Source organism: Alosa sapidissima, chromosome 16, assembly GCF_018492685.1.
Source record: "Alosa sapidissima isolate fAloSap1 chromosome 16, fAloSap1.pri, whole genome shotgun sequence".
In the NCBI taxonomy this organism is placed as follows: Eukaryota; Metazoa; Chordata; class Actinopteri; order Clupeiformes; family Clupeidae; genus Alosa; species Alosa sapidissima.
The window spans coordinates 29,210,533-29,225,532 of record NC_055972.1 but is presented as its reverse complement, the minus strand read 5'-3'; the positions used below and the strand labels follow the sequence as shown (position 1 = coordinate 29,225,532).

General features: G+C 46.0%; 1 protein-coding gene across 2 annotated transcripts in view; it reads right to left on the bottom strand.

Moving 5' to 3' along the window:
- The window catches only part of LOC121685843 (collagen alpha-1(XIX) chain), a 127,695-nt gene that overhangs the window by 32,024 nt on the left and 80,671 nt on the right, over positions 1 to 15,000 (bottom strand). For both annotated transcript variants that reach the window (XM_042066625.1, XM_042066627.1), the window contains exons 24-32: positions 10,962 to 11,000; positions 10,749 to 10,793; positions 9,936 to 9,971; positions 9,190 to 9,234; positions 8,159 to 8,212; positions 7,480 to 7,533; positions 4,369 to 4,449; positions 1,238 to 1,279; positions 73 to 150 (exon numbers count right to left, since the gene is read on the bottom strand). In XM_042066625.1, the coding sequence (XP_041922559.1) occupies positions 73 to 150; positions 1,238 to 1,279; positions 4,369 to 4,449; positions 7,480 to 7,533; positions 8,159 to 8,212; positions 9,190 to 9,234; positions 9,936 to 9,971; positions 10,749 to 10,793; positions 10,962 to 11,000 (474 nt within the window). The remainder of the gene's footprint in view (positions 1 to 72; positions 151 to 1,237; positions 1,280 to 4,368; positions 4,450 to 7,479; positions 7,534 to 8,158; positions 8,213 to 9,189; positions 9,235 to 9,935; positions 9,972 to 10,748; positions 10,794 to 10,961; positions 11,001 to 15,000) is intronic.

Here is a 15,000-nt window from a genome sequence, read left to right as displayed (position 1 = left end):
GGTGTGGATGGATGAGGGTGTGGATGAGGGTGTGGATGAGGGTGTGGATGAAGGTGTGGATAACTGACTCACAGTGGGTCCTCTGATGCCGATTCCAGTTTCACCTTTTTCTCCTGGGTCTCCAGGAAGCCCAGGGACACCTCTTTCACCCTGAGAGAGAGAAAGGGAGAGAAAGAGAAAGATAAATATAGAAGTATAGAAAGATAGAAAGAAAGTAAGGTAGATAGATATATAGATAGATAGATAGATAGATGCAAGGAAAACAATGGAAGAGTGAAATAGGAAAAAGAACTGAAGAGTGAAATAGAAAAAAGAAGACTAGAGGCCCCACAGGGGTGCTGAAACATTCCTTCCTTGTTCTCTCTTCCTTTTGATGCTCTTGCAGGCCCCTGCCTCCATAACAAACCAGAAGAGTGTGGTCTGTGGCCAAGATGCACAGGGAGCGTTTTAAAGCTTCTGTTTATTTTCTAAAGTGGACGGCTGTCGCAGGAGATGCTGTGTGTCGGCTCAAACTTGGAAAGACTGCAGTGGGTGGGCTGAGTCACTCCTCTAGTCTGGACTGCTCCCAACTAATGTATGAGTGTGTGTGTGTGTGTGTGTGTGTGTGTGTGTGTGTGTGTGTGTGTGTGTGTGTGTGTCTGTGTGTCTGTGTGTCTGTGTGCATGTGTGTGTGTGTGTGTGTGGGTTCAAGTGTTTCTGTGAACATCTGTATGTGTGTCTCTGTAATGTGTGTGTATGGATCAGGGATGGAAATTAAATATTTTTTCTACCTGCCACTGTGGCTGATGGATTCCAAAATCTACCAGCCACTCAACTTTTTTACCAGCCACTAGAGAAACGGCATGAAAATGTGATATCATGATTATAGTAGGCTACCCAAAATGATCATGGTAATCAGCATACAAGCGTACAAAACTACCCGCATTTGGCGGGGGGCGGGTGGTTAATTTCCATCCCTAGTATGGATGTGTGTAAGGCTGTGGTGTATGTGTGTGTGTGTGTGTGTGTGTGTGTGTGTGTGTGTGTGTGTGTGTGTGTGTGTGTGTGTGTGTGTGTTTGTCTGTGTGTGTCTGTGTGCATGCGTGTATGTACATGTGTTTCTGTGAACATCTGTATGTGTGTCTCTGTAGTGTGTGTAAAGATGTGTTTAAGGCTGTGGTGTATGTGTGTGTGTGTGTGTGTGTGTGTGTGTGTGTGTGTGTGTGTGTGTGTGTGTGTGTGTGTGAGACTGTTTTACCTTAGGCCCACGAGATCCTCTTGGTCCAGTCATTGCTCCACCCTATCAGAGAAGAATAGACAGTGGCATCAGTAAAATGTGTTTCATGTCGCAGACATAGATGGCCAGAGAGGGAAAATGGCAGAAGAAAGGGTGTGGGCAGAACTCCAGCGTGGCCAAGACACCGTAAATAAAAGCTGTATTGAATCCAATGGAAATACAACAAGGAGATCGGACATTTTCAGAGTGCTGCATTGTGTTGCACGCCTCTGTTCAATAGGCTTTACAACATCATTTAATAGTTTCTATGTGAAGTGTGACCAACAGAGTTGCACCACACACACACACACACACACACACACACACATGCATTCACAAACACACACACACACACACACACACATATATATACACACACATACACTAAAAAGGTTGTACTGTAAGCATTATTTACTGTAGAGTACTGATGGAAAATTGATTTCTGTAGTCAGCATGCATTAGAGCTACAAGCAAACCCAGCGTTGCACAATGTAAATGAGTTGCTCGCAAACTTCTCTTCTGGCCGCTGCAGCAGTTTCTGCAGTGTTAGCAGACTGCGCTCAATTTGGGAAGGGAAAGAAACGTAGACCACTGGCCAGTGACAAAATGGTGGCGTTCCAAGTGGACGCTATGAACTGTGTGAGGACGCCGAAAATCTGGACGGCCTCCTGAGAGTGCAGTAGCTCGAGAGATGTGTGGCTTTCGCCCATAGCCCATCTGATTATGGATGCAGTCCAGTGGAGATGACACACCGTGCTATCATTTATTAGTATTTATTCAGTTTGGCTGTGTGGGCAAGTCCTCTTAAAAACAAAATTCTCTCTCTCTTTCTCTTCTCTCTGTCTGTCTTTCTTTCTCTCTCTCTCTCTCTCTCTCTCTCTCTCTCTCACACACACACACACACACACACGCACACACACACAAACACATTATCTCTCCAATGACCTTGTGACCTCTTGTTATCTTGCTATCACTCCATCAATGCCTCTAGTATCTGAGAAAGTATTAAATCTATAACACTTGATAATATCCCTTCATTTTCATCGCCCTCCCTCCATCTCTCTCTCTCTCCCTCCCTCCATCACACTCTCTCCCTCCATCTCTCTCTCTCCCTCCATCACTCTCTCTCCCTCCATCTCTCTCTATCTGTCTCCCGTGAGAATTAAACAGTTGAGTGTTAGTGAGGTGTGTGTGTGTGCTGCAGTGTGTCAGAGCCAGTGGAACTCAGAATTCTATCATGAGAGCTCGGGGGCGTGCGAGGGAGAGCATTCCACCCACCGCTCAGCTGTCTGCACACACAGACACACACAGACACACAGACACACACACACACACACACACACACACACACACAATCAGACATGCACATATGCATGTGTAAACACATACACAAACACGCATATAATCTAGCACTACATCCTGATATGGTTGTGGTGTGTAACCTTGAACCACACACAAACACACACACACACACCACTCTCTCACACACAGACACACACACAAACATGTGACACATGCCCACACACACACACACACACAACCTCTTCCTGATAGCATCGCTCAAATGAGCACATTTGTGCCGACTTCATGAGTTGGCCTACTGTCACAGTTAATATGCAGTTTATCTCTTTCCTGTACAAACAAACATAATTGCCTCGGGTCGTAGTGCAATTAACAGCGACGTCTCAACACCACTCCAGCAGCCGGGCTATTATCCGGCGCGAGCAAATCAGCCTGACCGCAGCGTTTGAGAGCCAGCAGTGGAGGCCTGGGCAACAGCAGCAGCATAACCAGTGGACCTCCTGTCCGTAATGTGTGTGAAGACTGACCGCTGGGGCCCTGACACATGGGGACAGATAGCCTGTGCAGCGTGGGGCTCCTGCTGTCGGTGCTCCTGCTATGGGTATGTGTGTGTGTGTGTGTGTGTGTGTGTGTGTGTGTTGCAGAGGGGCTGCTACGGCTGGTGCTGGTGCTGATTGGTGGAGGAGGTAATAGCATTTCATGTCCATGATGTCAGGCCCTGCTGGCTGCTGCTGGGGATGAGAACTGTCACCTGATCGAACCAGCTAACCACACACACACACACACACACAGACAGAGTCACACAGACACACACACACACAGACAGAGTCACACAGACACACACACACACACACACAGACAGAGTTACACACACACACACACACACACACACACACACAGACAGAGTCACACAGACACACACACAGTGGCTGGCAGCCTGTGCACATTCCACACTCCTCCCCTTTCCACCTGCCTATCAGTGTCCACTCTCCTCTGTCTCTGAGTCTGGCGTATCAGTATGTCAGTGCCAATACCGTGGGAAATATATGACCACGGAAACCAGCAGACTATACTGACAGCAGGAATGGTACTGCTGAGAATGACCTTAAAAAAACACATGATAACTATATAGAGCTAAAATACTGGTAACACTTCTACCATATGTGACTCCATGCAAGCTTCCATATTAATAGTTGTGTGTTCATCTTAACTTTATCAGTTCAGTCATGTTTATGAATAGTGAATGAATTAGTTGTTCACCATGGAGTGTGTTGCACTTACACTCTTGAAACGAATGTGTTGTCCCTATCTGGACACAGAGATGTGAAACATTGCAAATTGTGTTGGTTTCAATGCAAGTTGTGTTATTTTCGACACATATTGTGTAACAATTAAAAAAGGAAACAACTCAAACTGTGTTGTCCCTGTCTGGACACAGAGATGTGTTAAAAACAATGCTAGTTGTTTTCAACACATTCTTTTTAAGAGTGTAGATCAACCTAACCTTGCTGAGGAAGTGGTTGATGGTCCAGCAGAAGAAAAGCCTCTCTCATACTGTCCTGCTGTCCTGTCAATCATACTCAAATAGTGAGTGGAGCCTCAATCTCTCCCACAAACCGATATCACACACAAGATGCCATCTCTCAGTGTGTGTGATGTCAAACATGTTGTGCTTCCGTCCCTGAATGAGTAACACTGAGCCTGCCTCAACTGCTTCCCTCTGACAGCAAATATCATGACAAAAAGGCTGTGGAGTGGACAGTCAAAACATTTGTCCGAGCTGTTGTTCTTTTCGTCTTGATTTAACTTACCGGACCTCCAGATCCGTCCTCCCCGGCTTCACCTTTGGGTCCGGGAGGACCCGGCGGTCCGATGATTCCTCCGCCGTCGCCCTGCGGGTCACACGGCAACAGATGTGAGTCAGAGAGGGGCCGGCCCGGTCGCCGCGAGGTTGCCGCGGTGACAGATTGGCCTTGTCATCTCGGCAGGCGATGGGCACGCAGCGACATGGTTCAGGGAGGGGTGGAGGGGTATGTGTGTGTGTGAGTGTGTGTATGAGTGTGTGTGTGTGTGTGTGTGTGTGTGTGTGTGTGTTTGGTGGGGGGGGCAGGTCAAGGGGTTGAGCAGGGGTAAAAACAGGGGGCAGCTGCCACTCACCCAGAATCATTTCACACAGCGGCAGGGGATGTGTGTGTGTGTGTGTGTGTGTGTGTGTGTGTGTGTGTGTGTGTGTGTGTGTGTGTGTGGGTGTGTGTGTGTGTGTTTGTGTGTGTGAGAGAGAGAGAGTGGCTGTGGGGGGGGTGGGGGGGGTGTGCAGGGCTGAAGCTGCCCGCAGTGCTTTTGCCATCTGTTTCGGTCTGGTCATTTGGGCCTCATCTGACAAGCACAGGGGGGCTACTGCCTTCCAGACTGACGCTCTATCAAATCCTAACTTTAGCCGCCGCAGTCACACAAATGACATGAATAAATAGGGAGAAGCCGCCCGCAGATATGTCTATGAACACAGCAAATGATGGCAGGAAGTTAAAGCATCTTAGCGTGTGAATAACTGGCCTCAGTTTCCCCAAACCTTTTAAGTCACGTGGTGGTACATTGGTACGAAACCATTTCAAAATCCTGTCAGAATAGGCTCAGGAGGAACTCCAGCTCCACTGCCTGAATTTGAAACTGAATTTTAAGAGATCTCACATTAGCTACTGTACAGAGCTAACCTCGATAGGGGATAGGATCGTTTCTGATGGTGTTTCACTATAGTAAAACTCTATAGAGCACCATTCTACATCACATTTAGCAACAACACAATAGTAAAAAAAATGTATTCCAGATGTGTACAGAGCTATTTAGTTGGTTATAAAAAAGAGATTTAATTAGTCTGGAGCAAAATCTTTTTATGCATTAAGAGCAGTCTGGTCGCTTTGCTTTCTGATTAGAACAACACTAGCACAAGGCTCCTCTCTGCATGCTGATGAGGGTGCTTTAATTGTATTATGGGTGACAGGGAGTTTGCCCGGGGCTTGTTCAGTGACACAGTGTATGTTGCTGCTCCTTCCACTATGCAAATTAGCTGAGAATAGCATTCACAAAAGCAATAAACAAAACAGATATACCTGGGTGTCACTTTACCAACATCTAGTGTGAGTGGGTTGTTCAAGATGGAAAAGTGTATTCGGGTCATTTAAGTGTGGCGGTGGGTTTAGCACAAGTAATGAAAATAAGATGGGACTCGCTATGGTTATGATAACAAAGTCAGAACTGACAGCACAACCAGTAATTGTACAGAAGTGTGCAGCACTATTGCAATCATACACACACACACACACCCTCTGCCTGGATATTAGCTTTTGCTGTCCATTTGATGGACTTGTTGATTTTTCAATTTCAAGTCATGATTCTCGCGCTGAAGCATGACACAAGAGCTTGTGCACTGATAGTGGAGGGGATTCAAGAGCAGCAAAAACGCCCCGGGCAACCAACATCCAATAATAACGCATTTAGGCTTTCAAACATTCTGAAGGTCTGTTGCCCATCTCTGATGGAATGCAATGAGAAACGACAGTTACTTGGAGTTCCAGTCCTTCAGTTCATAGGTATTCATTTCAAGTCTTCCATATGGTTGTAATGCACCTTAGGGAGCCAACCGTTGGTGACAGATAACTATGACAAATATTTACTTTTATAGTCTAATTCAGTGGTCCCCAAACTTTTTCTTCCGAGGGCCAGCTCACTATACCTGGCTCTAAGAGAGGGCCAGAGACTCGGAATATATCAGTAACCATAAATAGCTTAGCGCTGTGAACAAAGGCAGTCTACCTTAGTTGAATATTCCATTACATTTAATCTATAGGCTATTGCAATTTAATACCATTGTTATCTGTGTTTATATTGCCATCATGCCATATCAGTGTAAACTGTAGCTCAAATGAAATAATAATAATAGCACTCAAAACTATAAGCGGGGAGTCCCAAAAGTATATTTTGAACTCTGAACTTTGCATAGGCTACACAGCTCAAGTTGTGAACAAGCAATATCCTACAAATAATTTAAAGTTCTCAAACTATGAGTTTTATGAAGTGGTGGCAGAAACATCTGAAATGACCACCATTCTAACTTTCACTCACCTGATGAGAACTTTGTGAACTCTGTATGCACATTTCCAGTTCCAGAAAGTTCCAGAATTATGACTTGAATAGAAGTTAGTTAGTTATAAACAATTAATTGATACATTTTTAGAATACTTTGACCACTGATGCAGTCAGCAGAGGCCTCTTACATTGTTTGCAGGTAGGCCTACTATACATTTCATTCCGTTTTCGATGGCAAACGCGAAACAGCGCCAAAACAACCACCAGTGGACAAAAAGAGTATTACACGTTTACTGTTAAGACCCGCCATAGAGAATGAATGGGGGAAATTACGGAGGTTATAGTTTGACGATGTCGTACTCCCGTGCGGGCCGGATCCTATATACCATGGACATGTTTTGGGGGGCCACCTAAAATGAGGTGGCGGGCCGTTTCCGGCCCGCGGGCCATAGTTTGGGGACCACTGGTCTAATTTAAATTGGGGGCCATGTGAAAGATTGCATGTGTTTCAATTAGCTTTGGATGCTGACTGACAAAATTAGTTATGCTCAACACATTTCTGGATGTTATGGCGTTCATGAATCACGCTTCTATTAATGGTGTTTATGCACTGCATATCTGTTACTAAGAAGATACTTAAAAAATGTATGCAGGGCAAATGTGTAAACACAAACAGTCAACAAGCCTGGGCATAAAGTGCCTTAAACTTAACCAACTAATCATTAGTGCCGAAAAACGGACAGTGTTTTTCAATCTAGATAGCTGAACTTTGCATGCATCTAAAGCAAGGTGTTCTTTATTGTGTTTTGTGGTTTTGGTCGGGCATCATTTTAGACTACCTTTTCTCCTTTGGGGCCTTCTTTCCCCCGTTCTCCCGGTTCCCCCGGTGAGCCCTGTGAAAAAACGGTGCGAGTTAAACAGAACCACATCTATCATGCGGGCACTCGCTCCTCTCTCCCGCCCTCGTCCTCACTGCTCGGGGGAGCCGCGCTGTTCCAACATCATTTCCTTTAGCGCAGGATTTATGAAATGCCTTTTTTCTCCTGCCGCCCTCCCCTGCTTTTGAATAAAGACAGATGCTCATTACGGCAAGCAGGTGCTGGGAACAGATTGGGCTCAGCCTACGTTCCTCACACATAAAGCACTCAGATCTGCCTCTATCTACTAATTAATTCTCAAATTTGATTACTGATCGTCTGTGTAACAATTCGTCCCTTTTCTCTTTTTTTTCTTCCTCCTCCTACCCCCCATCCTCACTTTCTCATACACACTTTCTCTCTCTCTCTCTCTTTCTCTCTCTCTGTCTCTCTCAGTCAGAGAGTCTCTTTTCCCGCTCCCTGCCTCTCCCTCTCTCACACACTTCCTTTCTTCCTGTTGGCATTGGATTTCTTTATTTATTTCTCTCCTTTCAATTTTGGCGCTGAGGGGGAAGCAGGGAGAGAGGATGGCGACGCTTCAGATCGGATTGGGAGAGACGGAGAGAAAGAGAGCCACTTGGCTGGAACAATGTCTCCTTACCACTTCTCCGGGAACACCAGGGAGTCCGACAGTGCCTGCTGGACCCTCCTTGCCCTACAACCAAAATGAAAGAAAAAGAAGAAGACTTTATCTCTGCAGCTGTGCTACAGTACAAGGCCTTGTTCACACAATATAGAAATGGCACCAGAGCTATGGTAATCATTAGCACTTAACCCCTCTGCTCAACTCTTCAGCTGGGGAAGCATGAGACCTTCTACTGTGGCACATATTCTCATCTGCTGGTCTTGGGAAAGTGCTTTGAAAAAGTATGCTTAAGCACAGTGATTGTTTTTTTCATAGTAGAAGTGTGTGTGTGTGTATGTGTGTGTGTATGTGTGTGTGTGTGTGTGTGTGTGTGTGTGTGTGTGTGTGTGTGTGTGTGTGTGTGTGTGTGTGTGTGTTTGTGTGTGTGTCTGTGTGTTTGAGAGAGAAGGAAAGAGAAAGAAAGAGGTAGAGAGAGGGAGTGATAAAGAGAGAGACTTGTCTATGTGTGGTGTGTGGTGTGGTGTGGTGTGTGTGTGTGTGTGTGTGTGTGTGTGTGTGTGTGTGTGTGTGTGTGTGTGTGTGTGGTGTGTGTGGTGTGTGTGTGTGTGTGTGTCCTTGACATGAAACCGGCTTTTAAGTGAATTGCGCCATTTTCTTTAGCTTCAGTAATGGCACTACAGTATTTTGACTACAGTGCAGGCCTACATTTGGTGCCATGGCCTCTGTTAGCAAAAGGAACAAAACATGGCTCTGTGGAGCCCACATGAGTTCGCCTTTTAAATGACACCACCTCCATCAGCTCAGGGAGAGCCTCTTAAATGCTTAATGGACACCATGTAGGTTTCACCCTGCTGTTGTTCCAGGACAGCGAGCGAGACTTACAATTTCTGCAAATAGAAGGTGGAAATGGACAACTTCCCTCAGAGGTGGAAAAAATATTAACGGCAGCGGAGAAGATGGCAGCTTGAAAGCCTTTGCTGTTTGCATAAGAAATCGCACAACTGAGGCCTTGCTGTGTTAATGGGAGATGATGTGTGATCACGTACCTCTGGACCCAGGAGGCCCTGTGGACCTGGCAATCCCATGGAGCCCTTTGTTAGCGCATGGTGCGCGAAGATGGAAGGAAGGAGAAGAAGAAGGAAAAGGATGAAGACGAAGAAAAGGATGAAGAAGAAGAAAGAGAAGAAGAAGACGGGGAGAGCATGAGAGAGAGACAGAGGGAGAGAGAGAGAGAGAGAGACAGAGGGAGAGAGAGAGAGAGACAGAGGGAGAGAGAGACAGAGGGAGAGAGAGAGAGAGAGAGAGAGAGAGAGAGGCACAATCATTCAACTTCAGATTTGTTTTTCAACACAATTACACCACAACATTTATTATCGAGTGAGAGCCGGTGAAAATCAATTGCTGTTAGGCTTCAAGGCATGTGAAGGAGAAGGGAAAAAAAATTGCACAGACTCCTGACACTCCTGGAGCTCCAATCAAAGGATAACTCTGAGTGAGTTAAAATAACTCCACTACTTCCACCACCTCTATTCCCAGTGGATCTTAACATGTTGCTGCCCGAAGCACCCTGACTACCTGCTTCCAACAAGCTTTCTTCTACAAAGACAGCATGCAATCAATGTACTGTTGTTTTGTATGTGTGTGAGTATGGGGTTGGCTGGGGAGGGGAAGAATTTATATAATGAACCAAATTTCCAGTTTGAGATATATGAAAATTTGAGATATTGTATCTGACTGCCATGCCAACTCTATTTTGAATACTTCAGGAATGCTACGTTCAGATAGTATTTACCTTCAAGCCTTGGGGTCCTTGGATTCCTCTTTCTCCCTGTAGTGAAGATTTAAAAAAAGAAACTATTAGATAGTTTTTTATGACTATGTTTGTATCCATAGCAACATACATAAAACTAGCACTATAATGAGCAACATTGTAATACAATCATTGAAACCTTCTGGCTGATAACTCATTTAATACACCCATTCACACTCTAACTGTAGAGATTTCAAACTCATATGAACCACACACATCTTGTGTCCTAGCAACAGCTTGTCACGCGTGCGTATGCTCCGTGTACACTGCCTGGAATCATGACTCTTTACAGAGACCCAAGGGGCGGCTAGTGGATGGCAATATGCAATGCGGAAAATATCTGACTCTCTGGGAAATCAACATGACTGATGGATGAGGCTTTCAATTTGAGCTCTTTTTTCACGGTCTCTCTCTGTCTAAATCCTCCTGTCTTTGCGGCTGGTCTGTGAGAGCCTCGTCGCAGCGTGAGACTAGGATGGGGTAGGGGGTTGAGGATCGTCTCCATGGCAGCGTCCTGCAGGGAGAATCATCAGCGGTCCTCATTTCCATGACCTCCTCCATCTGCTACCGCAAACATTACATACAGTATGGCAAACTCTGTGTGATGAGGCCATTAACGTTCTCCAATTATGCACTACACACACTCACGCACTCTACATCAATTAGAGGGGTAGGGGTAACAGCAAAACACTCAAAGAAGGACTTCTGCCTTCAGACAGGGGGGGCAGTGAATCTGAGAAGTGTCAGAAAATACGTGAAGGTCTCGTCTGAGGTAGTGGGACATCGTTCACTTACCTGATCTCCCTTCTCGCCTTTCTGCCCCTTTTCACCCTCTTCCCCCTAAAGAAGGAGCGTGAGAGAGAGATATTAGAGGAGATGACCAGAGATATCCCACTTCTACCAGCAGTGAAGAGAGAACAAGACAGACAGATTGAAAGAGAAAGAGAGAGGAAGTGAGAGAGAGAGAGAGAGAGAGAGAGGAAATGAGAGAAACTCTTGTCTACTTACAGGTCCAGCGAGGTGCCTCAGACCGTGAGCTGTCATCACCTGTGGGGAGAAACAAGAGCGTGATGGCTAAATTAAACCGCGTCATTACATCTGGCAGCGTGCGCCAGCTCATCTGCGGGCACCGGGCCTCCCAGGATGAGTTACGGTAACAACACGTCCCTCCTTTCAACTGTGGAGAGCCGCATGGCGGTGGCGGGTGCACTGGCATCTGTGCCAGGTACCCAAGCGCCAACCGAGTGACAGACAATGAGACTGATTCCATGTGAGGGTTCCAGGATGGCACACTCGGCAATTGAGATTCATTACGCCATAAATGTGAGAAGTATTAAACACCGTAGGCTTGTGTCGTGCTGTGTTGTGCTGTGCTGTGCTGTGCTGTGCTGTGCTGTGCTGCGCTGCGTTGCGCTGCGTTGCGTTGCGTTGCGTTGCGTTGTGCTATGCTGTGCACAGTGTATGCAGTGGGGCAAACTGACTTTGCTGGAACTTACTACTGCTCATACTGTATGTGTGTAGTTGGTAGTGAGTGGTTGTTAGTGTGTGTGTGTATGTGTGGTGTGTGTGTGTGTGTTGTTTACTTCAGCAATTTTCTTGCAGGCATGGGATCAGAGACATGATGATGGGTGCCCTGTTCAGGCACCAAAAAAGCTCAATCCCCTCAGAGAGCAATCAAGACAGTGCAGCTCTCTAGACCTTCACACAAGGATGACACCCTTACAGCGTGGACATGGCCTGGAGCTCTCTCTTACTGTATACATATATAGCTTATGTGTGTGTGTATGAATGTGTACTAGAGTTTAGATTCTCTGCCCGAGCCCAAACTTGACCGGCGGGCCGGGTCGGGCTAATATTTCCAGCTATTATCCTTGGGCCAAGCCGGGCCGGGTCCTTGATCAAGCATTTGTGTTTTATTTATTTATTTTTTTAACCATTAACCTACTTGGGTGGGGAGCTATGCCATAGTCAGAAATATTATATAGCAAAGTAGGCCTAAGTAACAAATGTGTACAAAGTTATACAAGTTAGGCTACAAAGCCTTTGTAATGTCTTCTCTTCCACTTGCACACATCACACCGGGCCTGCTGTGCTGTAGCCTATTGTGTAGCTTAAGTGCAACGTGAAGCTTGAAGATAATAAAACAGGAGAAATAACTTTGAGCAAGTTTGGAGGAAAGTCGGAGGTATGTATTTGTATGGTTTAACAGATTACTGTAGTTCAAACAACTCAATATTGTGGGGTTTAAATCGGGCTCAGGCTCATAATTACAGTTAATGTGCCGGGCCGGGTCAGGCTCGGGCTCGGGTAGGGTGTACTGTATGTGTGTGTGTATGTGTGTGTGTGTGTGTGTGTGTGTGTGTGTGTGTGTGTGTGTGTGTGTGTGTGTGTGTGTGTGTGCACTCTGTCCCTCTCTCCTTCTCACTCTCTGTGTGTGTGTGTGTGTGTGTGTATGTGTGTGTGTGTGTGTGTGTGTGTGTGTGTGTGTGTGTGTGTGTGTATGTGTGTGTGTGTGTGTGTGTGTGTGTGTGTGTGTGTGTGTGTGTGTGTGTGTGTGTGTATGTGTGTGTGTGTGTGTGTGTGTGTGTGTGTGTGTGTGTGTATGTGTGTGTGTGTGTGTGTGTGTGTGTGTGGGTGTGTGTGTGTGTGGTCTCCTGTGTGTGTGCCTTGAGGTGGTTAGTGGACCTCCATGTTCTCCTCCAGCCCCCCTTGAGGAGCCAGATCAGTTGAGCTTTAACTCAGTGTTCAGTGCCCCATGTCATGCTCGCTGTGCCATCGCAACAGCAGACTCTGCATGGGCCTCACCGCAGCCATCAAGGCAGGACTACCCATGATGCCACAGCTGGGCCAGCAGAAGGAAGACATACAATAGGACAGGACCTCTTCCTGTTTCCTGCCCCGGACCCCCTGCCCCCAAGCAGAGATTAATGCTAATCCCGCGCTAATGACATATTATGCGGGGATAACACGCTGTGGCACAACGTCGGGAATGGTAGGTGGCACGTAACGTAAAAGGTGGCCCACTTTGTGGGGAGCCCCTACTGTGCCCACTACAAACGACCGCACACACCGCTGCCCGGAACACACACACACACACACACACACACACACACACCATTGGCTTTTTATGATCTTAAAAGGCTGCCGGTCTCCTGTCTGTCTTCAAATGCTAGTGACGGGCAGAGTGTGCTGGGCTGGCCTCGGCACCATGCTCTCACCTCGCACGCAAAAGTCAGGGAAGCGGAGAGAGTAGCGAGTGAGAAGATGGTTTCTAGAATAATGGCCCTCATGCTGTGCTGTGCTGCACTACCCATCATGGGTGTGGGGGAGAGAGAGAGAGAGAGAGAGAGAGAGAGAGAGAGCCTTGATGTGGTGTCAAAATCAAAGGCTATTTCCTCTTTCGCACCTTAGAAAGAGAGAGAGAGAGAGAGAGAGAGAGAGAGAGAGAGAGGGAGACTTGACAACTGGGATAAAATCTCAGATGATATTTGTACTGCTGGGAGAGGAATAAAATAAAAAACGTTACATTTTTGCCAACTGGTTGAAAAAAACTCATAAAACAACTTAAAAAATGAATTGCCTGGTACATACCAACTGCTGGAGTGATATCAGCCATCATCCAGGCAATGAAATTAAATGTCTAATTATCTCTGGATTAAAGCTGTGGAGCTGGGAGCAGGATGCAGTTGATTTGATGGACTAATAACATGCTAAGTTTGGATCTGCTGCATGCGAACCTAAAGATTGCCTCTGATAGTGCCGTGCCATCATTATGAAACACTTCTCCCAATCCAATTGCTAAAGGTGGTCTTGTTAATTGAGTCTTAACTGAGAAAGTGATTGCATTCTGTCGAGTTATTTCATTTCTGTACACTAAGTCTTTTTAAACTGTTGCTAACTCAATTGCAGAAAGGTAGATACATTCAAACAGCATGTACTTGTGTGTCACCTCGTACATAATTATATTTAAACAGCATGGGCACATTTTCCCATTTGTACCAGTTTCCTTGAACGTTAAACTCATAACTGGAAAACATCTTACATGACCTTGAATGCTTTGTACATATACAGTACACCTCCTGTCAATCAATATGAAGAAGCTAGGTGACAGCTGCTTGACCAATATCGAATAGTCTATAATGGTTCCTCAGTATCAACGGCATGCCTATTTCTAATCAATGGAACTACTTCAAGGTCAGGCATGTAAGAAGCAAAGAGATATTACAACAGAGAGGCACGATTTACTGCAAGAACAATCGTGCTGAAGACTTAGAGCGGCACTAGCTGCTTTCTGGACTCATGTTTGTAAACACTGTGGATTTTGTGCTGTTTGCTCAAAAGAGCCTCCTGTCTTCCTACTCCTTCTACTCTGTTTGAGGCACCTTATCTATGCCTCTGTGGAAAAGCCATGTGTTTCAGCCATGTGTCTGTTACTCTGCCTGTACATCTGCATTGGGATGGTGAAAGGCTGCTAATATTAAAGGTTGTATCAGCGATAGCGGGGACACGTCACTTCTGTTGATGTTCAAACAAAACAGAGAGCTAGCTCGCTACTCCCTCCCCCTCTGTCCCGTGCAATTAAAACTCTCCTAAACGTGTATCTCGTCGGTTATTGGTTGAAACACTTTATTTTGCCTTTGAGTGGGTTGCCAACCCTTGTTGGTAGCAATTGTTTTTGTGTACAGATCTCAAAGCCTAGGCTGCCTACAGAGACGCAGTTTTTTGATGGCCTGCTTATGGGGCAGGCAGCTAGCTGATCGTTAGGAACGATTAAAAGAATGTGATCATTTATGTTTGGGCCTTTTTTTGGGCCTGAAATAGCTGATACAACCTTTAATAGAACATACAGTATTACTCAATCGATTAATGCTCTGGTCTCTGAATGGGGGCCTGGGTTTGAATCCCACTTCTGACATGGGCTTACACAACTACCATGCACTACCCATGTACCGGTACTTCTCATGTATTTCCCATGCACTTCCCATGTTTTGGGCCAGCCGTGGCCTACTGGTTAGCGCTTCGGACTTGTAACCGGAGGGTTGCCGGT